We start from the raw sequence: 25225 nt of genomic DNA, 5'->3' as shown, positions 1-25225 counted from the left end.
AATCTAGTAAGTTTCAGGGGAAAAAATGTCTTAAAATTTGGTAGAGACAACCTTTATTCAGTCTTCCTCTTGTTCAAAATAGAAAATTAGTTGGGTGTGGTGGTGCACGCCTGTAACCCCAGCTACTTGGGAAGCTGAGGCGAGAGAATCACTTGAGCCTGGGAGGGCAGAGGTTTCAGAAAGCCATGATCACACCACTGCAATCCAGCCTAGGCAGCAGTGAGATCTTGTCTCAAAAAAAAAAAAAAAAAAGGTCGCGGGCCAGGCGTGGTGGCTCACGCCTGTAATCCCAGCATATTGGGAGGCCAAGGCAGGTGGATCACCTGAGATCAGGAGTTCAAGAACAGCCTGGGCAACATGGTGAAACCCCATCTCTACTAAAAATACAAAAATTAGCCAGGCATGGTGGTGGGCGCCTGTAATCCCAGCTACTGGGGAGGCTGAAGCGAGAGAATCTCTTGAACCCAGGAGGTGGAGGTTGCAGTGAGCCGAGATCATACCAATACACTCCAGCCTGGGAGATACAGCCAGACTCTGTCTCAAAAAAAAGGGGGGGGGTTCTCTTACACTGCCCTAATTTTCCAACAATAGGGAGATAATCAAGGATTGATAAGTGTCTGGGGAATGACATCAGTATTAGTTTTCCATCCCTGCTGTATGTACAAGATCAGTTGAGTCATTTGCCGAGTACAATGTTGAATCTGGAGCTGACTTAGGGTTCTGGTCACCAGGCATTTCAAGATGGATATTCCTAGGAAGATAACTAAAAAGAGAATAAGAGAGAAAAAAAATGAAGGTGTGAGACCAGAGAGCAGCAGATGGTGGGAGGATTCCAAGAAGGAGGTGAAGAGACATCCTTGGTTACTGGAGTCCAAAGAGCTGTAGCAATTCTGAAGATTTCCTTTTTGACTTCTTGATGCTTTTATTAATGACGATGCCAAAAGATTTCTGGAGAATCAGCCAGGTGCGGTGGCTCACGTCTGTAATCCCAGCACTTTGGGAGGCCGAGGTGGGCGGATCACCTGAGGTCAGGAGTTCAAGATTAACCTGGCCAACATGGCAAAACCCCATCTGTATTAAAAATACAAAAATTAGCCAGGCGTGATTGCACACACCTGTAATCCCAGCTACACAGGAGGCAGAGGCAGGAGAATCGTTTGAACCCAGGAGGCGGAGGTTGCAGTGAGCCAAGATCGTGCCACTGCACTCCAGCCTGGGTGACAGAGGGAGAATCCGTCTCAAAAAAAAAAAAGAGAGAGAGAGAAAGAAAGATTTCTGGAGAATCAACAAGCAACAGTTGTTTCTAAACATGGCACACAAACTGGATATGGTGGCATGTGCCTGTAGTCTGAGCTACTCAGGAGGCTGAGGCAGGAGGATCACTTGAGCCTGGGAGGCTGAGGCTGCAGTAAGCCATGACTGCACCATTGCACTCCAGTCTGGATGACAGAGCAAGACCCAATCTTTAAAAAAAAAAAAAAAAAGGTGTGATTACAGAGACTGAGTCCCATGAAGGGGCTGTTAATGAAGTTGCAGAAGCTCATAGACCTTGATCTGTAGACGGTAGGGATAGGAAGAGGTTCCCATGAAAATCGAGTGGTGCATTGGGAGAGGCCTTTGTGGAAGGCATGTGGGGCACAGTGCTCCATCCAAAGGCTTTGGTGAAGGGGATGGGGCCCTGGGAGAAGTGATTTGTGTTGGGAAAGGGGAATGAAATTGACAATCCTAATTGCAGTTGTAAGACTGAGTAAATACTTCTGCAAAAGTAAGCCAGGGGCATTGTGGATCTTGCAGGCTGGAAGGTAGAATAGGGAGGGGAGATGCATCCTTTGGGAAGAGACAGAAGTCAAAGCAGGAGAATTGTGATCTGAGAGGCATGTAATCAAAGATCAGTTAAAGAGAATGCAAATGAGGCCGGGTGCGGTGGCTCATGCCTGTAATCCCAGCACTTTGGGAGGCAGAGGCAGGTGGATCATTTGAGGTCAGGAGTTCAAGACCAGCCTGGCCAACATGGCGAAACCCCGTCTCTACTAAAAATACAAAAATTAGCTGGGTGTGGTGGTGCACGCCTGTAATCCCAGCTACTTGGGAGGCTGAGGCAGGAGAATTGCTTGAACCTGGCAGGCGGAGGTTGCAGTGAGCTGAGATCATGCCACTGCACTCCAACCTGAGCAACAGAGGGAGGCTCTATCTCAAAAAAATAAAAGAGAGAGAACACAAATGAAAGGCAAAAGTCACATGATGAGAAGCAGGCACGGGAGGACCACAGTGGGTATTAAAATGGAGAATCCTAGCCAGGCTCTGTGACATGCACCTGTAGTACCCAGGAGACAGAGGCAGGAGGATTGTGTAAGCTCATGAGTTCAAGGACAACCTGGGCAACGTGGTGAGACCCTGTCTCTAAAATAGTGTGTGTGGGAGGGAATCCTGGAGTTTCTGATTCCGGGAGGAGGCTGTCTCATGATGTCATCTACTTGACCCAAGGTTCTTAGGAGAGCTGTCTACAGATGCAGCCTCGTCTGCTTCCAGGGCTCTTGAAAGAGCCTCCCTCTGAGGTCTCTAATGGCAGTGGATTCCCATTCAGCACAGGTCTTATATCTCTTCATCTCTGAGATATGAACCCAAGGCAAGACAGTCTGGTGTTTGCAATAGTGTAGAGTCCATCCCATCTGAGTTCAAGGTTAGTTTTCCTGCGATGTCTTTTCCAGAAGACTAAATTCCCTGTTTGGAAATTATGAAGAGGCTGTGGTGGAGTATTTGGAGGGAAGGCAGCTTGCACCTGTTAGTGACAAGCATGTGTGTACTTAGTCCTTGATAATATCTGAGAATGTCGACTGTAATAGATTAGAGTCCTCAAGGGCCCAATACAAGTAGAATCCTTGTGAGTCTTTGAGTGATTATTTCATAAGATTATTGATGTGTGCTCTGGTAGGGAGAGTAATGGCCCCCCAAAGATGTCTACATCTTTATCCCTGGAACCTGTGAATATAGCACCTTTTATGGAAAAAGGAACTTTTTGTGATTAAGAATCTTGAGATAGGGAGATTTATCTTGGATTATCCCAGTGGATCCAATAGCATCACAGGGTTCCTTATAAGATGGAGGCAGGATCGCTAGAGTCAGAGAAATATGTAAATATAGAAGCAGAGGCCGGGCCAGGCACAGTGGCTCACACCTGTAATCCGAAAGCTTTGGGAGGCTGAGAGGGGAGGATCGCTGGAGGCCAGGACTTTGAGACCAGCCTGGGCAACACATCTCTACAAAAAAAAAAGAAAAGAAAAGAAAGGAAAAAACTTAGCCAGGTGTGGTAGTGCATGCCTATCGTTCCAGCTAGTAGGGAGGCTGAAGCAAGAGGATTGTTTGAGCCCGGGAGTTTGAGGCTGCAGTGAGCTATGATCGTGCTACTACACTCCAGCCTGAGTGAGAGAGCAAGATCCTGTCTCAAAAAAACAAAAAACAAAAAACAAAGGCGTATTAGGGTGCTCCAATTCCCCAATTCCCCAGGCAATCCTTCCTTGCCTCTTCCCAGCTTCTGGTGGCTCACGGCAATCTCTAACATTCTTTGGCTTGTGGCTACGTCATTCCAAGCTCTGCCTTCATCATCACATGCTTCTCCCTGTGTCTTACGTGGCCACCTTCTTATAAAGACACCAGTTGGCCAGGTGCAGTGGCTCACACCTATAATCCCAGCACTTTGGGAGGCCAAGGCGAGTGGATCACCTGAGGTCGGGAGTTTGAGACCAGCCTGACCAACATGGAGAAATCCCGTCTCTACTAAAAATACAAAATTAGCCGGGCGTGGTGGCATATGCCTGTAATCCAGTTACTTGGGAGGCTGAGGCAGGAGAATCACTTGAACCCGGGAGGCGGGATTTGCAGTGAGCCGAGATCGTGCCACTGCACTCTAGCCTGGGCAACAAGAGCAAAACTCCATCTCAAAAAACAACAACAAAAAGACACCAGTCATGTTGCATTAGGGGCCCACCCTACTCCAGTATGACCTCCTTTTAACTGATTACATCTGCAATGACCCTATTTCCAAGTAGGGTCATATTCTGAGGTACTAGAGAGACAAAATTCAACCCAAGACCGGCGCAGAAACCATTGGAGTTGCCTTTTAGTCTTGGATAAAACAAAATAAATAATGGTATAGATGCATGCTGTGTGGATAAGGTTTTGCCTTCAAGGGCAACGTCATGCCCTAAATCTTGTTCTTATGAATTACATAGTTATAATTTGTCCTAGACACTCATTATTTTTTATTTTATTTTATTTTTGAGACAGGGTCTTGCTCTGTTGCCCAGGTGGAGTGCTGTGGTGCAATCTCAGCTCACTGCAGCCTCAACCTGTCAGGCTGAAGCAATCCTCCCACCTCAGCCTCCCGAGTAGCTGGGACTAGAAGTCTGCATCACCACACTCAGCTAAGTTTTTTATTTTTTATTTTTGTAGAGATGGGGTCTCCCTATGTTACCCAGGCTGGTCTCGAACTCCTGGGCTCAAGCGATCCTCCCACCTTGGCCTCCCAAAGTGCTGGGATTACCGACATGAGCCTGTCCTTTATGAGCAAGGGCTTGGGGCAGATTTTTGTTTTTCCTACTTCCTGTATAACTGCAGAAACTCGGGGCACGTGTGGAGTGTGAGTGAGTGAGTGAGCTGCTGGAATGAACTGACCAGACAGGATATCATCTATGCATGGGATTAGAATGGAATTATAGGAGAAAACCAAATCCTTCAAATTAGCATTCAGGATCGGAAAAAAAAGTAACTAGGGGTTTCAACAAACCACTGAGGCATAGCAGTCTACGTATGTTTACTGTTGACTTTCCAGGGGAAAGGGAAACGGGGCTGTGGATCATCAGGTGTGTGAAAGAAGGCAGAGGGTATGTTAGTACATTCAAGTGGGTAGTGTTGGCTGCTCTAGAATAGAGGCCAGTGTAGTGTTTGGATTGGAAACAGCAGGAACTACAGTGTGACTATTTTATTTCCAGCCTTGAGGTATTGGACTTGTGGTATCCTTTAACATTGGGACTCTTATTGAGAATTTTTTTTTTTTTTTTTTTTTTTGAGACAGAGTCTCGCTCTGTCACCCAGGCTGGAGTGGAGTGCAGTGGCGTGATCTCGACTCACTGCAACTTCTGCCTCTCGGGTTCAAGGGATTCTTCTACCTTAGCCTCCTGAGTAGCTGGGATTACAGGTACCTGCCACTATGCCACACTAATTTTTTAATTTGTTTTTAGTGGAGTCAGGGTTTCACCATGTTGGCCAGGCTTGTCTAGAACTCCTGACCTCAGGTGATCTGCTCACCTCAGCCTCCCAAATTACAGGTGTTATGATTGGGATTCTTGGCAGATAGGAGTGTTGTAGGGGATGGAAGTGGATAGTAGGAGGCTCCGAATAATGCGTTGGGGGCCCTAGTGGGCCTCTGGTGTCAGAACACATTAAGGCAGCTTCAAGAAGGGCATGAAAAGATCTAATTCTATTCCACAACTTGGGGTAATTGGTTAAAAAAAAAAAAGGGAGCCAGGTGCAGTGGTTCACACCTGTAATCTCAACACTTTGGGAGACCAAGGCGGGAGGATCACTTGAGGCCAGGACTTTAAGACCAGCCTGGGTGACATAGCAAGATCTTGTCTCTATTTAAACAAAAAAAAATTTTTTTTAATTCTAAAAAAGAAAGGATCTACTTCTACCTTAAGAGGTTTAGCCTCCCAGATGCACCCTATGTTTGTTGAGTTGGGGGCTCAAAGAGAATCAGGAATGCAAGTCACAGATCTTGGCTATGTGGGTCTGAAGGAGAGGTGGATGTTTCGGGAACAGGGTGGTTGGAGTGGTGGGAAGGTTAGTGGACTGGATGAACAAGGGCAGAATTAGGGACTGGGAGACATAAGCCCTCTTGTGAATGTGAAATACTGTGGCTTTGGCTGGGCACGGTGGCTCACACCTGTAATCCCAACACTTTCGGAGGCCAAGGCAGGTGGATCACTTGAGGTCAGGAGTTTGAGACCAGCGTGTCCAACATGGTGAAACCCCGCCTCTACTAAAAATACAAAAATTCGCTGGTTGTGATGGTGTGCACCTGTGATCCCAATTACTTGGGAGGATTAGGCAGGCCAATGGCTTGTATCTGGGAGTTAGAAGTTGCAGTGAGCTGAGATCGCACCACTGCACTCCAGCCTGGGTGACAGAGCAAGACTCCATCTCAAAAAAAAAAAAAAAAAAAAAAAAAAGAAATATTATTGTTCTACATTGATAGAATATCCCTTTCTAAAGGGATTATTGGAGTAATCTGAGTAAGAAACTTTGCTGGGTAGTAAAGGGCCCAACGAGCCCAAGAGTGGCTTGGACAGGCATAAACCATGTGGCTAATTGTGGTCTCATTACCATTATTGTTGTGTACTGAGGTAGGGAGTAGGGACTAATACGTTTATGGCAGAGTGTGTGGCCCCTGTGTCTACAAAAACCCTGGCAGGATGCTCATTAAGGGGGTTGATGGTCATTCCCTGAAAGTTAAGGAATGCTTACAGACACAGAGGAGAAAGTTGGCTGGAAGTGAGTCACTGGAAGACTGAATCTTAGACTCAAATTTCTTTTTACATTTCAAAGCTAAATAGTGTCAAGTCCAATGTCCCTTTTCTTTACAGTATATACAAGTGTCTCTATCAAGATTAGGTTTTGAGGCCGGGTGCAGTGGCCCACACCTGTAATCCCAGCACTTTGAGAGGTGGAGGCAGGAGGATTTCTTAACACCAGGAGTTCAATACCAGCCTGGGCAACATAGTGAGACCCCATCTCTATAACAAAAAACATGCCCAGGCACAGTGGTTCATGCCTGTAATCCCAGCACTTTGGGAGGCCAAGGCGGGCAGATCACTTGAGGTCAGGAGTTCAAGACCAGCCTGGCCAACATGGCAAAACCCCTTCTCTACTAAAAATATAAAACTTAGCCGGGCATGGTGGCATGTGCCTGTAGCCTCAGCTACTTGGGAGGCTGAGGTGGGAAGATCACTTGAACCCAGGATGTTGAGGCTGCAGTGAGCTGTGATCATGCCATTGCACTTTGGCCTGGGCAACAGAGCAAGATTCCATCTCAAAAAATAATAAAAAATTTAAAACTACATAAAAAACAAAAAATTAGCCAGGTGTGGTGGCTCATACCTGTAGTCCCGGCTACTCAAACGGCTGAGGGGGAAGATGGCTTGAACCCAGTCGTTTGAGGCTGCAGTGAGCTATGATCATACCACTGTATGGAAGCCTGGGTGATAGAGCAAGACCCTGTCTCTAACAAACAAAATTAGATTTTGTGGTTCCAGTGGTCCTAATAGGATAAACTTTTTGTCTCTAATGATTTAAGTTGTAGGCCCCTACGTTTTCATTGTGTGGATTTGATTTTTTTTTTTTTTTTGAGACGGAGTCTCGCTCTGTAGCCCAGGCTGGAGTGCGGTGGCCGGATCTCAGCTCACTGCAAGCTCCGCCTCCCGGGCTTACGCCATTCTCCAGCCTCAGCCTCCCAAGTAGCTGGGACTACAGGCGCCCGCCACCTTGCCCGGCTAGGTTTTTTTTGTATTTTTTAGTAGAGACGGGGTTTCACCGTATTATCCAGGATGGTCTCGATCTCTTGACCTCGTGATCCGCCCGTCTCGGCCTCCCAAAGTGCTGGGATTACAGGCTTGAGCCACCGAGCCCGGCCTTTTTTTTTTTTTTTGAGATGGGGTTTCACTCTTGTTGCCCAGGCTGGAGTGCAATGGCACGATCTCGGCTCACCACAACCTCAGCCTCCCGGGTTCAAGCGATTCTCCTGCCTCAACCTCCCGAACAGCTGGGATTACAAGCATGCGCCACCATGCCCAGCTAATTTTGCATTTTTATAGAGATGGGATTTCTCCATGTTAGTCAGGCTGGTCTCGAACTCCCGACCTCAGATGATCCAACCACCTCAGCACCCAAAGTGCTGAGATTACAGGCGTGAGCCACCGTGCGCGGCCTTGATTTTATCTTTCATGGCATCCTCATGATGTGCGCTATCTCCTGGAATTCTATAATTGAGGAATTTCAATGTTTTTGAATCATGTCTCTCATTTCTGGTCTCCGGATGTTAACTAGTGGCCAACACAGCAGCAGATCAGGTCTGACAGTCTTTTCCATCCATTTTCTAGCCTGGGTCTGTCACAGAGATGGATTCACCTCTATGTTGCCTACACTTCTGGACCTTAGACTAAAGAGGGATAGGCATTGGGGATGGAGTCTAAGAGCCTTTCCCCAATAGTCTTAGCAACTATGCCTCAGAGGTATCCTGCTCATTTGGATACCTCGATTTACTGAGGCTCATTTAGCATTTTCAAATCAAAGAGCTGCAGCTCAGCCAGGCGCAGTGGCTCATGTATGTAATCCCAACACTTTGGGAGGCCGAGGCAGGCAGATTGCTTGAGCTCAGAAAGTTGAGACCAGCCTGGGCAACATGGTAAAACCTCTACAAAAAAATTAGCCGGGCATGGTGGCATGTGCCTGTAGTTCCAGCTACTCAGGAGGCTGAGGTGGGAGGATCACTTGAGCCCAGGAGGTCAAGGCTGCAGTGAGCTGTGATCATGCCACTGCACTTCAGCCTGGGCAACAGGGACCCTGCCTCAGAAAAAAAAAAAAAAAAGGCCGCAGCTCTGGAACCATCAGATGGACAAGTTGATACAAATCAAATTGGAAAATCCCAGAGTAAGCTCCCAGTATTAGCCTAAATTGGCTGCTAAATTCTTTCCTGTTTTCCTGTTTTTTTTTTTTTAAGGGATGTTGCCCAAACTGGACTTGAACTCCTAGACTCCAGTGATCCTCCCACCTCAGCCTCTTAAGCAGCTGGGAATACAGTCACCTGCCACCATGCCCAGCTTTCAGGTAGGTCTTTGCAGCACGTAAGTCAGAGCGTGCTGAAAGTCTGAAGAAAACTTGTTCAGGTGCATGTTCAGATCGTTTGCCTTCAGCTGTGGAAGGTGGAGGACCATGTTGTTAGGGTGTTATTGGAGAACTGGGGAGGTGGAGGGCTGAAGTCAAAGGTAGAGAGAGGTGGACACGTGTTCCCTCCAGTTCGTTCCCTCTGCCTTCAGTCTTCCAACGCCAAGATGAAGCTTAAGAGGTCCTCTCTGACTACCCACCCTCTCTGACCCCTGAGCTCATTCTAGGCTGCCCAAGCCTCCCAAACTCCCCCAGTCCGCCCTTCCCATTCTGGGTCATCACTGTCCAGGGGCAGGTAAGTCTCTCCACTGGATGGCGAACCCCATGAAGGGCAGTCTGTGGCTGTCTCAGTCACCACTGTGTCCCCAGCATCACCCAGCTCAGTGAGACAAATGAATTAATATATACTTCTCTATATATTTCGTATACAGAGAAGTCATCACATCAATATAAAATAAAATACTAAATGTTGCATATCAGTTTTCTAGTATGGATCAGACTTGGGCTAACTGCATTTTATTTTATTTATTTTATTTTATTTTGAGAGGGAGTCTCGCTCTGTTGCCCAGGCTGTAGTGCAGTGGCCGGATCTCACCTCACTGCAAGCTCCGCCTCCCGGGTTCACGCCATTCTCCTGCCTCAGCCTCCCGAGTAGCTGGGACTACAGGCGCCCGCCACCTCGCCCAGCTAGTTTTTTGTATTTTTTAGTAGAGACGGGGTTTCACCGTGTTAGCCAGGATGGTCTCGATCTCCTGACCTCGTGATCCGCCCGTCTTGGCCTCCCAAAGTGCTGGAATTACAGGCTTGAGCCACCACGCCCAGCTATTTATTTTATTTTTGAGACAGGGTCTCACTCTCTTGCCCAGGCTAGAGTGCAGTGGCGTGATCTTGGCTCACTGCAATCTCTGCTTCCTGGGGTCAAGCGATCCTCCAGCCTCAACCTCCCAAGTAGCTGGGACCACAGGTGCAAGCTACCACACCTGGCTAATTTTTGAACTCTTTGTAGAAAGGGAGTTTCGCCATGTTGGTCAGGCTGGTCTCAAACTCCTGAGATCTAAGGGATCTGCCTGCCTTAGCCTCCTAAAGAGCTGGAATTACAGGCGTGAGCCACCGCGCCCAGCCTGAATTGTTAATAGTTGTGATTAGTAGTAACACCACAAATAAAAAGTCAGTCATCACAAACCATGAGATTACTTTCTTTTGTCCAAGTTCTCTACCCTCCAGTCACATTCCTTTCATCTCTCCCCAGTTTCCAACTCCTCCTCCATTACTCCTCCCTCTCCCTTCTCTTCTTCTCTCCTGGCAATCCTCCTCTGTATTTTTTACCCCAGGTCGTCCTCCTTCCAAGACTCCTCTCCCATCAGTCCTCTCTCCCCACCCCCTCCATCCTTCCTCTTTTCAGGCAGTCCTCTTTCTAGATGAACTCCATCTTGGTACAACAAACTAATGAGTCAAGAGTGCTGTGTGCTGAGACCAAGGCCATAGGGCCAGAGATGAGTCCGTTTTAATTGCTGGGGAAGCAGGGAGGGGCCTCGGAAATAACTCCCCCCACCCCATTCCCCACATGTCCCATCCAGTTTGGGCAGGAAGCCACTTGCCCTAGAACAGTTCATTGCTGGGATCCTGTGAAGAACCGCTGTGGAGGGCAGCAGCTGGACGAGGGCACAGGACCTCAGAGAACACTGATGCGCTCCGCCAGCCCCTGCATGTCGTGGTCCTGTGGTGGATGGGCCCCACCAAGATCCCTGTCCGTGGGCAGCCCAGACCCAGGCAGCGGATGCTCTGCCACAAACTGCTCCCAGCGCGCGTCGTCACTCTCATGCGTGATGTATCGCTCTCCCATCTTCCCCTCCAGCTCTCGGAGGTCCAGCCACGTCTGGTACTCCTGGGCCCGACAGAACTGGGGTTATCTTGGGGTCTGCATTGGAGCAGTGCCTGGAGGCCATCTGCTTTGCCACTGAGAGCTGGGTACCAATAAAGGTGAAGCCACACCCTCGGCAACTCACCCAGCCAGTAGACATTTAGCTTCGCCCCCTCTTCCAGCCAATGGGAGGACTAGTCACATTCCAGACCCAAGGAAACCTACATCCGTCACTACCTGCCTAGCCAATAAGCGATCTAGTTTCACCCCTTCCTCCAACCCAGCCAATGGGCCAGCCCTGCCCACTGCATCACCTGTAACCAGGGGTGGCTGAGAGATTTGTCCACGCTGTAGCGTTTGCGCATCTTCACCTGCAGTAGGTTGTTGATGAGGTCAATGGCTGCATAGGAAAGAGAAACAGGTCAAGCCCTACAGGTCGAGGGTCACTCCTCCTCTAATAGGCACGCCCTAGCCTACCTGCCTGCCATCGACACCTTCCTTCTGCACTGGCTCAGGTGGTTCAGAAGCCTCACCTGTGCCAATCACTCACCCACCCATTTCCTCATTACAAATTTGTCTCCTCCTGCCCACACATGTTCACACCAGCTCCCTCTTTACCTGTTCTCTACTTCGATTCCCCCATTCCCCTGTCACCTTTTCTTTTCTTTCTGTCATACACAGGTACATACAATTACATGTGTACTATTCTTTTTATTTTTACTTACTTATTTATTTATTTATTTATTGAGACGGAGTCTCCCTCTGTCACCCAGGCTGGAGTGCAGTGGCATGATCTTGGCTCACTGCAGCCTCCGCCTCCCGGGTTCATGCGATTCTCCTGTCTCAGCCTCCTGAGTAGCTAGGAATACAAGTGTGTGTCACCATGTCCAGCTAACTTTTTGTACTTTTAGTAGAGACAGGGTTCGACCATGTTGGCCAGGCTGGTTTCGAACTCCTGACCTCAAGCAATCCGCCTGCCTTGGCCTCCCAAATTTTTGGGATTACAGGCAAGAGCCACTGCGCCCGGCCTAAATGGATTTTCAACTTACAATATTTCCTTTTTTTTTTTGTTTTGAGACAGGGTCTCATTGTTATCCAAGTTGAAGTGCAATGGCATGATCAATGCTCACTGAAGCCTCTACATCCCCAGCTTAATTGATTATCCTGCCTTAGCCTCCCAAGTAGCTGGGACTACAAGCATCTGTCACTATGGTTGGCTAATTTTTGTATTTTTTGTAGAGACACATTGCCCAGGCTGGTCTTGAACTCCTGGGCTCAAGCAATCTGCCTACCTTGGCCTCCCAAGGTGCTGGGATTACGGCCCTCAGCCACTGCGCCTGACCAACTTATGATATTTTTAATTTACAATGGGTTTATCAGGTTTATCTAATGCCAGTGTAAATTAGGGAGCATCTATGTCATCAGGCTGGGTGCGGTGGCTCATACCTGTAATCCCAGCACTTTGGGAGGCCGAGGCAGGTGGATCACCTGAGGTCAGGAGTTGGAGACAAGCCTGGCCAATACGGAAAAACCCCGTCTCTACTAAAAATACAAAAAATTAACCGGGCATGGTAGCGCATGCCTGTAGTCCCAGCTACTCGGGAGGCTGAGGCAGAAGAATCGCTTGAACTCAAGAGGCAGAGGTTGCAGTGAGCCAAGATCGTGCCACTGCACTCCAGCCTGGGTGACAAAAGCGAAACTCCGTCTCAAAAAAAAAAAAAATGTCATCAGATGGTGGGTAGTCACCATTGCCTGCAGAAGCCTCAGAGACTAAGGCCTGTTCATTGTGAAAAAGAGGACTAGCAAATGTCAAGCTTCAAGACAAGCCAGCACTCATCTGAGGCTCTCTCCTTGATGGGAAGCCTTGAAGGACAAGACTTCACTGTGTGAACCCATCCAAGGAGAGGCCTGGTGCACACAGGCACCCTGCTCCCGTCAACACCCACAGGATTCTGTGATCCTCACACAGGTGCAACCACACTTAAATTCACTTGTGCACACTCGATGCACTTTTACTCAGGGACTTCTGAGTGGGTCTCAAAAGACAATGTTGGCTGGGTGTGATGGCTTATGCCTGCAATCCCAGCACTTTGGGAGGCTGAGGCAGACAAATAACTTGAGGTCAGGAGCTCAAGACCAGCCTGGCTAACACGGCAAAACCACGTCTCTACTAAAAATACAAAAAATTAGCCAGGCAGGTGGTGTGTGCCTGTAATCCCAGTTACTTGGGAGACTGAGGCAGGAGAATCCCTTGAACCCAGGAGGCGGAGGTCACAGTGAGCCAAGATCACACCACTGCACTCTAGCCTGGGGGAGAGAGCAAGACTCCATCTAAAAAAAAAAAAAAGCCAGTATTGAACACCCCCAGTATTATTCCAGGACTCAAGTCAATCTACATTCTCACTGCTTAGGGCCTGTACTTTTAGACCACCACCGAGACCTTGTCTTGTCCTGCACTGAGCAACCTCCGCATCACCCCGCCCCACCTGCTCTATGAAGTCACACCCTCCAGAGAGGGCTCTTCCCCCTTCCACTCTTCACAGACCACTCAAGGAGCTCCCCCGCACCTGACCCCTCCTGTCCAAGTCATCACAGTATTCCCAGAGCTGGAACAGTCAATGCCTGGCACATCGTAGGCACTCAACATGTTGAATCAATGGTTATAAATACATGAATGTACTTGTTGAATAAATGGTTATAAATAAACGAATGAATGATCCCCCCCTTCCCATACTCCATCTGTCTTCCTGAGCTCCCTGGCTCCAAGACATGTCCCTTGTTCTCCTGGCTTCTGGCACACCCCGGTATCTTAGCCTTGCCTCTGGCCCTCTAAACATGCCATCCCACACCCAGCCTCAAAGCTCCAGGCCTTAGGACTTAACTTTTCCAAGCAGGGAAAGTTACAGACCCATTCCCAAGCAGGTTCAAGTCACCAGGCCCGGTGCCACCTCATCAGGCCCAGCCACGACACCAAAGCCCAGGAATGCAGAGATCGCAACGTCTGCCTCAGTCCTGGCTCCCTTCTCCTCCCCGCTCCCATCCCCTCCCAGCTTCCAGGCTTCAGGGTCTGCCCTGTTACTGGACCTCTTCAGAAACCCTCCAAGGCCACATCCCTAGACTGGCTCCCTCAGTCACTGGACCCACTCCAGGCTTCAGGCCCATCTTCACCCAAGTCATGGCCCCAGTACCCAGCAAAGTAGCCAGGCCCTTGTTCCTCAACCCTACCCACTGGTGCCTCCTTTTTGCAAGGCTTACCCTTTTGGGGTCATAAACCCAAAGGCTCCAGGTTCCAACCAATGCCTTGAGGGGCTCAGCCCCTTCTCCTGGTCACCCCAGCCCTTTGCCACCCTCAAGTCCAGTCCCTCTCCTGGTCCCACCCTAGACAAGCCAAGTCTCACTCAGCCCCCTAAGGCTCCAAGTGTCCTCCTTAGCAGTTTTGGGGCACTTGGTTTCCAGCCCAAGTAACCTTAGGCCTGGGTCCCAGCCCACTGTTTATAGGATGGCTCCTCCTGTGGCCACGCCCCTCCAGTAGGCCCGCCCCATCACTAGGCTCCACCCACAAGGTGCCAGGCTGCTTCCGGGTCCAGCCCCTCTCGTGGCCCCGCCCACTCCTCCAGCCCCACCCCACAACCCACCCACCCATGGGGTAGGCGGGCCCTAGGCACCTCCAGCTGAGATGTGGCTCCAGGGGCTGGCCGGGTACATGAAGGCAGCGTTCTGGATTTGGTCATTGATGTCCTCGTCCTCGTTGAAAGGGAACGTGCCGCTGAGGCTGACGTACATGATCACGCCCACCGACCACATGTCCAGCGAGCGGTTGTAGCCCTGGTTGAGCAGCACCTCGGGCGCCAGGTAGGCCGGCGTGCCCACCACTGAGCGGCGGAACGACTTCTCGCCGATGATGCGCGCAAAGCCAAAGTCACACAGCTTCACCTGCAGAGGGCGAGGGGCGAAGACTCTATCCGGTTGATGGAGCCGCACCCGCCCCAGCATCCCCACCACGCCACCGCCCATGGTGTTCCAGAGAAAGCTGAATGCCAATTTGAATCCAGGCTCCTCGGCTCACTAGCTGAGCAACCCTGGGCAAGTGACTTTCCCGCTCCGTGCCTCAGTTTCCCCATCTATAGGAAGAATATGAGCAGAAGAGCGCCTATCTCAGAGGACTGCCATGATGGTTAGTGAGTTAAACCATCCAAAGCCCATAGGACGATATTTGGCATGCAGTTGGTGCACAATAAATGCTAGCTGCTGCTATACCTCTGCCACCTCCAATGGTTTGCTGTTTTGAATAATGCAGATTTTTTTTTTTTAATAGCCTTAAAATATACATGATTGGGGCGTGATGGCTCACGCCTGCAATCCCAGCACTTTGGGGGGCCAAGGAAGATGGATCATTTGAGGTCAGGAGTTCGAGACCAGCCTGGCCAACATGGTGAAACCCCGTCTCTACTAAAAATACAAAAATTAGCCAGGCGTGGTGGCACAAGCCTGTGGTCCCAGCTACTTGGAAGACTGAGGCAGGAGAATCGCCTGAACCTGGGAGGCGGAGGTTGCAGTGAGCTGAGATCGTGCCACTGCACTCCAGCCTGGGTGACAGAGTGAGACTCCATCTCAAAAAACAAACAAACATGAAACATAATGGAGATCTTAATAGTCCCTACCTTAAAGGGTGCTTATTTAGACTGAAAGAGAAATATATATGCAACGTGTTAGGAACAGTGTCTAGCACAGAATGAGCCTCGGTGATCTCAGGTCAGGAACCTAATTTCTCCAGGCCTTGATTTTGTCATCTGTATTGGGGGGTTGTTGATAACAGCTTCCTCTCAGGCTTTCCTGGGGATTAGGTAGGAGCAGGTGCTGACTGTGGTAGCCGGCAGACAGTACGGTGTATGCCTACCTTTCCCTCATTGTTTTATTTATTTTTTTGAGATGGAGTCTTGCTCTGTCGCCCAGGCTGGAGTGCAGTAGCGTGATCTTGGCTCACTGCAACTTCTGCCTCCCGGGTTCAAGCAATTCTCCTGCCTCAGCCTCCCAAATAGCTGGGATCACAGGGACCTACCACCACACCTGGCTAATTTTTATATTTTTAGTAGAGACGACGTTTTGCCATGTCAGCTAGGCTGGTCCCAAACTCCTGACCTCAGGTGTTCCGCCTGCCTCGGCCTCCCAAAGTGCTGGGATTACAGACGTGAGCCACCATGCCTGGCCCCTTTCCCTCATTGTTAATGGCTGCAGTCTAAGGTCATGGACAGGCTTTGGAGCCAGCAAGACCTGGGTTCAAGGTCCTGCTCTGCTGCCTACTAGTCTCAGCCTCAGTCCCCGCTCTGTTCATGTATTGTCCCTTCCCTGTTCAAAACCCTTCCTCGGCTCACTGTTGCTTGCAGGATAGAGCCCCAAATCCTTGAAGTCTGAAGCCTCTGTCACCTTTGAAACCAGCCACGTGCCAACTCCTGAGCTGAATCTCAATGTGACAGCCACACTTTCCTGAGGTCCTCTACCCTTTCTACAGATCTTATAGATCTTTCCCTTTTCCAAGATCTACCCTTTCCTATGAATCTTTTTTTTTTTTTTTTTTTGAGACGGAGTCTCGCTTTGTCGCCCAGGCTGGAGTGTAGTGGCCAGATCTCAGCTCATTGCAAGCTCCGCCTCCTGGGTTCACACCATTCTCCAAGTAGCTGGAACTACAGGCACGCACCACCACGCCTGGCTAATTTTTTGTATTTTTAGTAGAGATGGGGTTTCACCGTGTTAGCCAGGATGGTCTCGATCTCCTGACCTCATGATCTGCCCGCCTCGGCCTCCCAAAGTGCTGGGATTATAGGTATGAGCCACCGCGCCCAGCTGGATCCTTTTTTTAAATTTTTATTTATTTTATTTTTATTTTTTTAGACCAAGTCTTACTCTGTTGCCCAGACTGGACTGCAGTGGTGTGATCTCGGCTCACTGCAACCTCCACCTCCTGGGTTCAAGCAATTCTCCTGCCTCGGCCTCTGGGTAGCTGGGATTACAGGTGCCTGCCACCATGCCCGGCTAATTTTTGTATTTTTAGTAGAGACAAGGTTTCACCATGTTAGGCTGGTCTCCGACTCCTGACCTCAAGTGATCTGCCCGCCTCAGCCTCGCAAAGTGTTGAGATTACAGGCATGAGCCACTGTGCCCGACCAGAAAACTTTTAAATATGTTTGGAACAACTCGGGTATGTCAATCTATTTCCCCAACTGTTACACGCCAGATTTTGAAGACATAGTATGAAAAACAAGCAGAATATTTCACTGAGTTTTGTTTCTTTTTTAAGAGACAGGGTCTTGCTCTGTCACCCCAGCTGGAGTAGAGTGGCACAATTATAGCTCACTGTGGATGCAGACTCGAACTCCTGGGCTCAAGCCATCCTCCCATCTTGGCCTCTCAAAGTGCTGGGATTATAGGCATGAGCCACCTCGCCTGGCCTTAATATTATTTTTATGTTGACTACATATTGAATAAAGTGCTATATGTTGGGATAAACTATATTATTAAAATTAATTTCATCTGTTTCTTTTTACTTTTTTTTTTTTGAGATGGAGTTTCGCTCTTGTTGCCCAGGCTGGAGCGCAATGGCACGATCTCAGCTCACCGCAATCTCCACCTCCTGGGTTCAAGCGATTCTCCTGCCTCAGCCTCTGGAGTAGCTGGGATTACAGGCATGCACCACGACGCCTGGCCAATTTTTTGTATTTTTAGTAGAGACGGGGTTTCTCCATGTTGGTTAGGCTGGTCTTGAACTCCTGACCTCAGATAATCCATCCACCTTGGCCTCCCAAAGTGCTGGGATTACAGGCGTGAGCCACCGCACCCGGTCTTCTTCTTCTTTTTTTTTTTTTTAAGAGATAGAGTCTCACTCTGTCACTCAGGCTGGAGTGCAGTGGCATGATCATAGCTCACTGCAGCCACCCAACTCCTGGGCTCAGGCAATCCTCCCATCTCAGCCTCCTAAGCAGCTGGGACTATAGGTGCACGCCACCATTCCCGGCTAATTTTTTTCGTTTTTTGTACAGATGAGGTCTCGCTTTGTTGCCCAGGCTGGTCTCAAACTCTTGGGCTCAAGTGATCCTCCTGCCTCAGCCTCCCAAAATGCTGATTACAGGCAAGAGCCACTGTGCCTGGCCCCCACATCTTGATTAGTATAATCCCCTTCCCCAGCCCCACCCCGGCCATCAGCGTTGCCTGGATTTCCCCAAATCAGGAGGGGACATAACTGACCTGAGGAAATGGGTCCGCTGATGCCAGCAACACGTTTTCTGGTTTCAAGTCACAGTGGACAATGTTCTTGAAGTGAAGGTGTCTCAAAGCCACTAGGATCTGAGGGGAGCAGATGGGGCCAGTAAGAAAGGTAGACAGGTACTCAGCCAAATCTCACCCTCAGCAGCCAGCCCTCCAAACCCGTCCATACTTTTTTTTTTGAGACTTGCTCTGTAACCCAGGCTGGAGTGCAGTGGCATGATCTCAGCTCACTGCAACCCCACCTCGCAGGTTCAAGTGATTTTCCTGCCTCAGTTTCCCAAGCAGCTGGGACTACAGGCGTGTGCCACCATGCCTGGCTAATTTTATTTTTTTTCTTTTTGAGGCAGAGTCTCACTCTGTCACCTGGGGTGGAGTGCAGCGGCGTGATCTCAGCTCACTGCAACCTCCGCCTCCAGGGCTCAAGAGATTCTCCTGCCTCAGCCTCCCAAGTAGCTGGGATGACAGGTGCTGGCCACTATGCCCAGCTAATTTTTTCTATTTTTAGTAGAGACGGGTTTCACCATGTTGGCCAGGCTGGTCTCGAACTCCTGACCTTGTGATTCGCCCACCTCGGCCTCCCAAAGTGCTGGGATTACAGGCGTGAGCCACCGCGCCCAGACCTGCCCTGATTTTTTTTTGGTATTTTTAGTAGAGACAGGGTTTCACCATGTTGATCAGGCTGGTGTCAAAACTCCTGGCCTCAACTGATCCACCTGCGTCGGCCTCCCAAAATGCTGGGATTACAGGCACGAGTGAGCCACTGCGCCTGGCCCCATCCATGCCTTCCGACACACCCCTGCAGACACCCCTGCCAGGGAAACAGGAGGCACTGGAGCACCAAAGAATCTCAGAATCATAGAACCATTTACACCTTAGAGATAAGAGTTAAATGTAAACTAGAAAGGCTGGGCTACATGAGAGGGGCTGTGAATATCCTGAGATCTTCCAGCATATGGTAAACTCCTGAATGCTACTAATAGAGCAGGCATTTTCAAAATCCAACTCTGTGATTCTTTTTTTTTTTTGAAACAGAGTCTTGCTCTGTCACTCAGGCTGGAGCGCAGAGCTGGGATCACAGCTCACTGCACCCTCGACCTCTCAGGCTCAATCCATCCTCCCACCTCGGCCTCCCTAGTAACTAGGATTACAGGCACACACCATCACACCTGACTAATTTTTGTATTTGTAGAGACAGTGTCTCACCATGTTGCCCAGGCTGGTCTCAAACTCCTGCACTCAAGTGAACCACCCACCTCAGCCTCTTAAAGTGCTGGGATAACAGGTGTGAGCCACCCCCCCTCACCCTTTTATTTTTTTTTTTAAGAGATGGAGACTCCCTCCATCACCAGGCTGAAGTGCAGTATCATTCGCTACAGCCTCAAACCAATTGGCTTAAGTGATCATCCAACCTCAGTCTCCCAAATAGCTGGGACTACAGGCATGTGCCACTATGTCAGGCTTTGATTCCCCCCCCCCTTTTTTTTTTGAGAAAGCCTCCTGGGTTCACGCCAGCCTCCTGACCAGCTGGGATTACAGGCGCACACCACCATGCCCAGCTAATTTTTGTATTTTTAGTAAAGATAGTTGCTCTCTCTGTTGGTCAGGATGGTCTTGAACTCCTGACCTCGTGATCCACCCACCTTGGCCTCCCGAAGTGCTGGTATTACAGGCATGAGCCACTGCACCTAGCCTGATTCCATTTTTAAAAAAAATTTTTTTCATCCTTACAAAAAACTTTGGGTGCGGTGACTCAAGCCTGTAATCCCAGCACTTTGGAAGACTGAGACAGGTGGATCACCTGAGGTCAGGTGTTAGACACCATCCTGGCCAACATGGTGAAACCCTGTCTCTATTAAAAATACAAAAATTAGTTGGGTGTGGTGGCAGGTACCTGTAGTCCCAGCTACTTGGGAGGTTGAGGCAGGAGAATCATTTGAATCTGGGAGGTGGAGTTTGCAGTGAGCCAAGATCATGCCTTTGCACTCCAGCCTGGGCGACAGAGCAAGAATCTGTCTCAAACAAAACAAAAAGAGGCAGAGAGATTCTAGAGCCAATCTGCCCTGCCCAGGTGGAGAACCTGGCTCAATGCTTACGAACTTACGGCCTTGGGCAAGTCTCTTCACCTCTCTGGCTCTCAGTTTCCTCATCCGTAAAATGGGGGTGATAATAGTACCCACCCACCAGCCTGGCCGACATGGTGAAACCCCATCTCTATTAAAAATACAAAAATAAGCCGGGTGTGGTGGCGCGAGCCTGTAATCTCAGCTACCTGAGAGGCTGAGGCGGGATAACTGCTTGAACCCGGAGGCAGAGGTTGCAGTGAGTCAACATCGAACCACGGCACTCCAGCCTGGGCAACAGAGCGAGACCCCATCTCAAAAAAAAAAAAAAAAAAAAAGAGTACCGACCTCACAGGTTGCTATAAGGTTCTGCGTATCTGCGCTTAGGATAGCTAACCACTGTATGTTAGCTGTTACTGTTGTTATTAGTTACTATTTTTGTGATGGCCTGTTGGTAAATATATTTGTGTGTGTCTCTTAAATAAAGCTTCTCCTGCTGTATCTGTTCCTATGATGACAAGGTGAGCTGAGTGGAAGGAAAAAAAAAAACCATTACCATTTGTAACCATTTATCTGTGAGAACCGTATTTCTTGATTCTCTCAAACAAAATGCCAAGTACACCAGAAGCATAGTGTTGTACTACTGCAATTATTATCTATGTCTCAGAATTTAAATACTTGTGTTTATTCTGATTTTCTCTTTTTTAAAAAAATTTTTTCTAGAGATGGCATCTTGCTATGTTGTCCAGGCTGGTCTTAAACTCCTGGCCTCAAACGATCCTCCCACCTCAGCTACCCAAACCTTGAGATTACAGGCATGACCCACCCCGCCCGGCCAAACTCCTCATTCTACAGACTGGGAGACCAAGCTGGAAAGATGCATGTGTTGTATGTCATCTCCAGGTTGGTTTTTTGAGACGGAGTCTCACTCTGTTGCCCAGGCTGGAGTGCAATGGCATGACCTCAGCTCACTGCAAATTCCACCTCCCGGGTTCAAGCGATTCTTGTGCCTCAGCCTCCTGAGTAGCTGGGATTACAGGCGTGCGCCACCACATCTGGCTAATTTTTGTATTATTAGTAAAGATGGGATTTCACCATGTTGGCCAGGCTGGTCTCAAACTCCTGACCTCAGGTGATCCACCCACCTTGGCCTCCCAAAGTTCTAGGATGACAAGTGTGAGCCACCTCGCCCGGCCCATGTCCAGATTTTGTCAGTTGATTTTCTCCCAGTTCATGTGAACAAAGAGGGCAGGTTAGGCCGGGCATGGTGGCTCATGCCTGTAATCCCAGCACTTTGGGAGGCCGAGGTAGGCAGATCACGAAGTCAAAAGTTCAAGACCAGCCTAACTGACATGGTGAAACCCCATCTCTACTAAAAATACAAAAATTAGCCAGGTATGGTGGCGTGTACCTGTATTCCCAGCTACGCAGGAGGCTGAGGCAGGAGAATCACTTGAACCCAGGAGGCAGAGGTTGCAGTGAGCTGAGATAGTGCCACTAAATTCCAGCCTAGGTGACAGAGCGAGACTCCGTCTCAAAAAAAAAAAAAAAAAAAAAAAAAAAAAAAACCATTGGCCAGAGACAGTGGCTTATGTTTGTAATCCCAGCACTCTGGCAGGCTGAGGTGGGCGGACCACGAGGTCAGGAGTTCAAGACTAGCCTGGCCAACATAGTGAAACCTCATCTCTACTAAAAATACAAAAATTAGCTGGGTATGCTGGCACGTGCCTGTAGTGCCAGCTACTCAGGTGGCTGGGGCAGGACAATCGTTTGAACCTGGGAGGCAGAGATTGCAGTGAGCTGAGACTGTGCTATTGCACTCCAGCCTGGGTGACAGAGTGAGACTTCATCTCAAAAAAAAAAAAAAAAGGGGGGGCCGGTTGGAAGCTAGATAGATCCAGACTGGAGGCTAGATAGATCCAGACTCAAATCTTGGCTGGAAAGCTACTCGGCTGTGACCTCGAGGGAGACAGCTATCTCCCTAAGCCTCAGTTTCCTCATCTATACAATGGGGGTTATAACAATACCTACCTCATAGGATGGTGGTGAGGCCTAAATAAGCTCATGAGGTAAAGGGTTTAGCACAGGGCTTGGGTGTAGGGCAGGCAAGAGCCCAGAAAGCAGAAATCTGCAGAGAGAGAGAGAAAGAAGAGCAAGCAGGCAAAAAGAGAGGAAGAGACGAAGGCCGGAAAGAGAAACCCCCTCAGCTGCTGAAAGCAGCCACCTGTGAGAACCACGATTCCTCTCCACACCTGAAGTCTGGATGTGGCTGGGCGCGGAGGCTCACACCTGTAATCCTAGCACTTTAGGAGGCTGAGGCGGGCAGATCACTGGAGGTCAGGAGTTTGAGACCGGCCTGGGCAACATGATGAAACCCCATCTCTACTAAAATTACAAAAAATTAGCCAGGTATGGTGGCACACACCTATAATCCCAGCTACTCGGGAGGCTGAGGTAGGAGAATCGCCTGAACCCAGGAGGCGGAGGGTGCAGTGAGCCGAGATCGTACCACTGCACTTCAGCCTGGACAACAAAGCAAGACTCTGTCTCAAAAATAAATAAATAATAAGGTCTGGATGAGGGTGCATCAGGGGATTTCTGTCCCCATCCCATAAGCCAGCCTGACAAACAGGCACACTGCCTGAGAGGATAAGGGTGCTGGGCTGGGGTAAAGGAAACAGCAACAATGACTCTGAGACCCACAGAGATGTCTCAGAAGAAGACAAGGCGCCAACCAGAGGGAAAGGCCTTTCTAGGAAGGATGTGAAACAGAAACCACAAAAGGGGATATTTAACGTCGTAAAAGTTCAGCTCTATGGCAGGCTGGATGCAGTGGCTCATGCCTGTAATCCGACACTTTGGGAGGCTGTGGCAAGAGGACCACTTAAGCCCAGGAGTTCGAGACCAGCCTGGGCAACATGGCAAGACCCTGTCTCTACAAAAACATTAAAAAAAAAAATTAGCTGGACATGGTGGCTCATGCCTGGGGTTCCAGCTAACTCAGGAGACTGAAATAGGAGAATTGCTTCAGCCCAGCAGTTTGAGGCTGCAGTGAGCTATGATCACACCACTGCACTCCAGCCTGGATGACAGCATGAGACCCTGTCTCAAAAAAAAATAAAAATAGAATAAAATAAAACCCTATGCTAAATAAAAGCTAAATATAAAAAAGAGGCAAACAAATACTGGGATAAAACCATTGAACAACATAAGTGATAAGAATCTAATGTGCCCTCCCAAAAAAAGAAATCAGATCAGAGGCTGCGCACAGTGGCTCACGCCTGTAATCCCAGCACTTTGCAAGGCTGAGGCCGAGTTGGGAGGATCACTTGAGCCCAGGAGTTGAAGACCAGCCTGGGCAATATAGCGAGACCCTGTCTTTATAAAAATTAGCTGGGCGTGATGGCTGATCCCTGTAGTCTCAGCTACTCAGCAGGCTGAGGCAGGAGCATCTCTTGAACCTGGGAGGTCGAGGCTGCAGCGAGCCATGGTTGTACCACTGCACTCCAGCTCGGGTGATGGAGCGAGACCCTGTCTCAAAAAAAACAAACAAAAAGCACAGGCACACAAGGAAAATCTGTCTGAATGTAACACAAATGAGTTCGACATCACCAGTTAAAAGCAAAGATACTAGGTTCAAATCCCACCAGCTATGTGACACTGGACAAGTTATTTGATGTCTCTGATCCTCAGTTTCTTCAACCGTAAAAGGGGAGTGAGAATAACAGCACCTCCTACATAGGTTACTATGAAGATTAAATGAGTTTGAAGAATGCCTGGCACATAGTAAGTTCTCAATAAATGTCAGTGACCACATTATTTATCATCACCATTATCAGCCTCCCTTGTCCTGGCCCTGCTCACCTGAGTGATCACTGTCTAAGGCTGGGGCTGTATTGGTCATCCCTGTGTCCTCAGCACTGCCCAGCAAGGCACCAAGCACAGAGGAGCGACTAGGGAGTATTTGTTGACCAACTGAATGAATGAATGAGAGAAAAAGGGCTCCTTGACGCTTTTTTCTATTGTTTGGTTTTGAGACAGGGTCTCGCTCTGTCACCCAGGCTGGAGTGCAGTGGCACGGTCATAGCTCACTGCAGCCTTGGCCATCTAGGTTCAAGAGATCCTCTCCACTCCCTCCTCCCAAGCAGCTAGGACTACAGACTTGTGCTACCAGGCACCACATCCAGGTAGGTTTTCTTTTTTTTTTCTTTTTGTAGAGATGGGATCTCATTATGTTGCCTAGGCTGGTCTCCAACTCCTGGCTTCAAGTGATCCTCTCGCCTTGGCCTCCCAAAGTGCTGGGATTACGGGCATGAGCCAGCCTGTTTTTGAGATGGGCTCTTGCTATGTTGCCCAGGCTGTCTCAAACTCCTGGGCTCAAGCAGTCCTCTGGCCTTAGCCTCCTGAGTAGCTGAGATTAGAGGTGTACCCCACCATGCCTGACTCCCCTTTTTTCCAGATGAGTCAAATCAGGTCCAGGGAGCCTGACTGATCATTTATTTTTTTTTTTTTATAGTAAAAGTAGCTATCATTACTACTAGTCTATTATTTTTCTATTATTATTACTCTTTATTATTATTATTATTATTGAGACGAAATCTCACTCTTGTCCCCCAGGTTGCAGTGCAGTGGCACGATCTCGGCTCACTGCAACCTCCGCCTCCCGGGTTCAAGCGATTCTCCTGCTTCAGCTTCCCAAGTAGCTGGGATTACAGGCGCCCGCCACCATGCCCAGCTAATTTTTGTATTTTTAGTAGAAATGGGGTTTCACCATGTTGGCCAGGCTGATCTCAAACTCCTGACCTCAGGTGATCCGCCTGCCTCAGCCTCCCAAAGTGCTGGGATTACAGGTGGCATGAGCCACTGCTCCCAGACTACTCTTTATTATTTTTAATTGTTATTGTCACTCTATTATTTTTCTTTTTTCTTTCTTTTTAGAGGCAGGTCTCGCTATGTTGCCCAGGCTGGAGTGCAGTGCCTCTTCACAGATGCGATCCCACTACTGCTCAGCACAAGAGCTTTGACCTGCTCTGCTTCCAACCTGGGCTGCTTTGCAACCTGGTGGTCCCCCACTCCCAGGAGGTCACCGCATGGATGCCGAACTTAA

The 25225-nt window shown here is 49.1% G+C and overlaps 1 protein-coding gene and 1 long non-coding RNA gene across 4 annotated transcripts in view; one reads left to right on the top strand and one right to left on the bottom strand.

Annotated features, from left to right (window-relative positions):
* LOC119621767 (uncharacterized) overlaps positions 1 to 25225 on the top strand; it is a 27540-nt gene extending 2315 nt beyond the window's left edge. The window contains exons 3-4 of one of the 2 annotated variants that reach the window (XR_012093133.1): positions 8774 to 8880; positions 25057 to 25225. This is a non-coding gene — a long non-coding RNA (uncharacterized lncRNA). Of the gene's footprint in view, positions 1 to 8773; positions 9544 to 25056 lie in introns of those variants that run through there. The other variant, XR_005238342.2, reaches the window with a different exon arrangement.
* The window catches only part of PRKD2 (protein kinase D2), a 42913-nt gene continuing 28093 nt past the window's right edge, over positions 10406 to 25225 (bottom strand). For both annotated transcript variants that reach the window (XM_007997306.3, XM_007997307.3), the window contains exons 16-19: positions 18038 to 18136; positions 14464 to 14731; positions 11113 to 11198; positions 10406 to 10822 (exon numbers count right to left, since the gene is read on the bottom strand). In XM_007997306.3, the coding sequence (XP_007995497.1) occupies positions 10610 to 10822; positions 11113 to 11198; positions 14464 to 14731; positions 18038 to 18136 (666 nt within the window). In that variant the 3' untranslated portion in view covers positions 10406 to 10609. The remainder of the gene's footprint in view (positions 10823 to 11112; positions 11199 to 14463; positions 14732 to 18037; positions 18137 to 25225) is intronic.

This window comes from Chlorocebus sabaeus, chromosome 6 (assembly GCF_047675955.1).
Source record: "Chlorocebus sabaeus isolate Y175 chromosome 6, mChlSab1.0.hap1, whole genome shotgun sequence".
Taxonomy (NCBI): Eukaryota; Metazoa; Chordata; class Mammalia; order Primates; family Cercopithecidae; genus Chlorocebus; species Chlorocebus sabaeus.
This window is presented reverse-complemented; position numbering and strand designations above follow the sequence as displayed.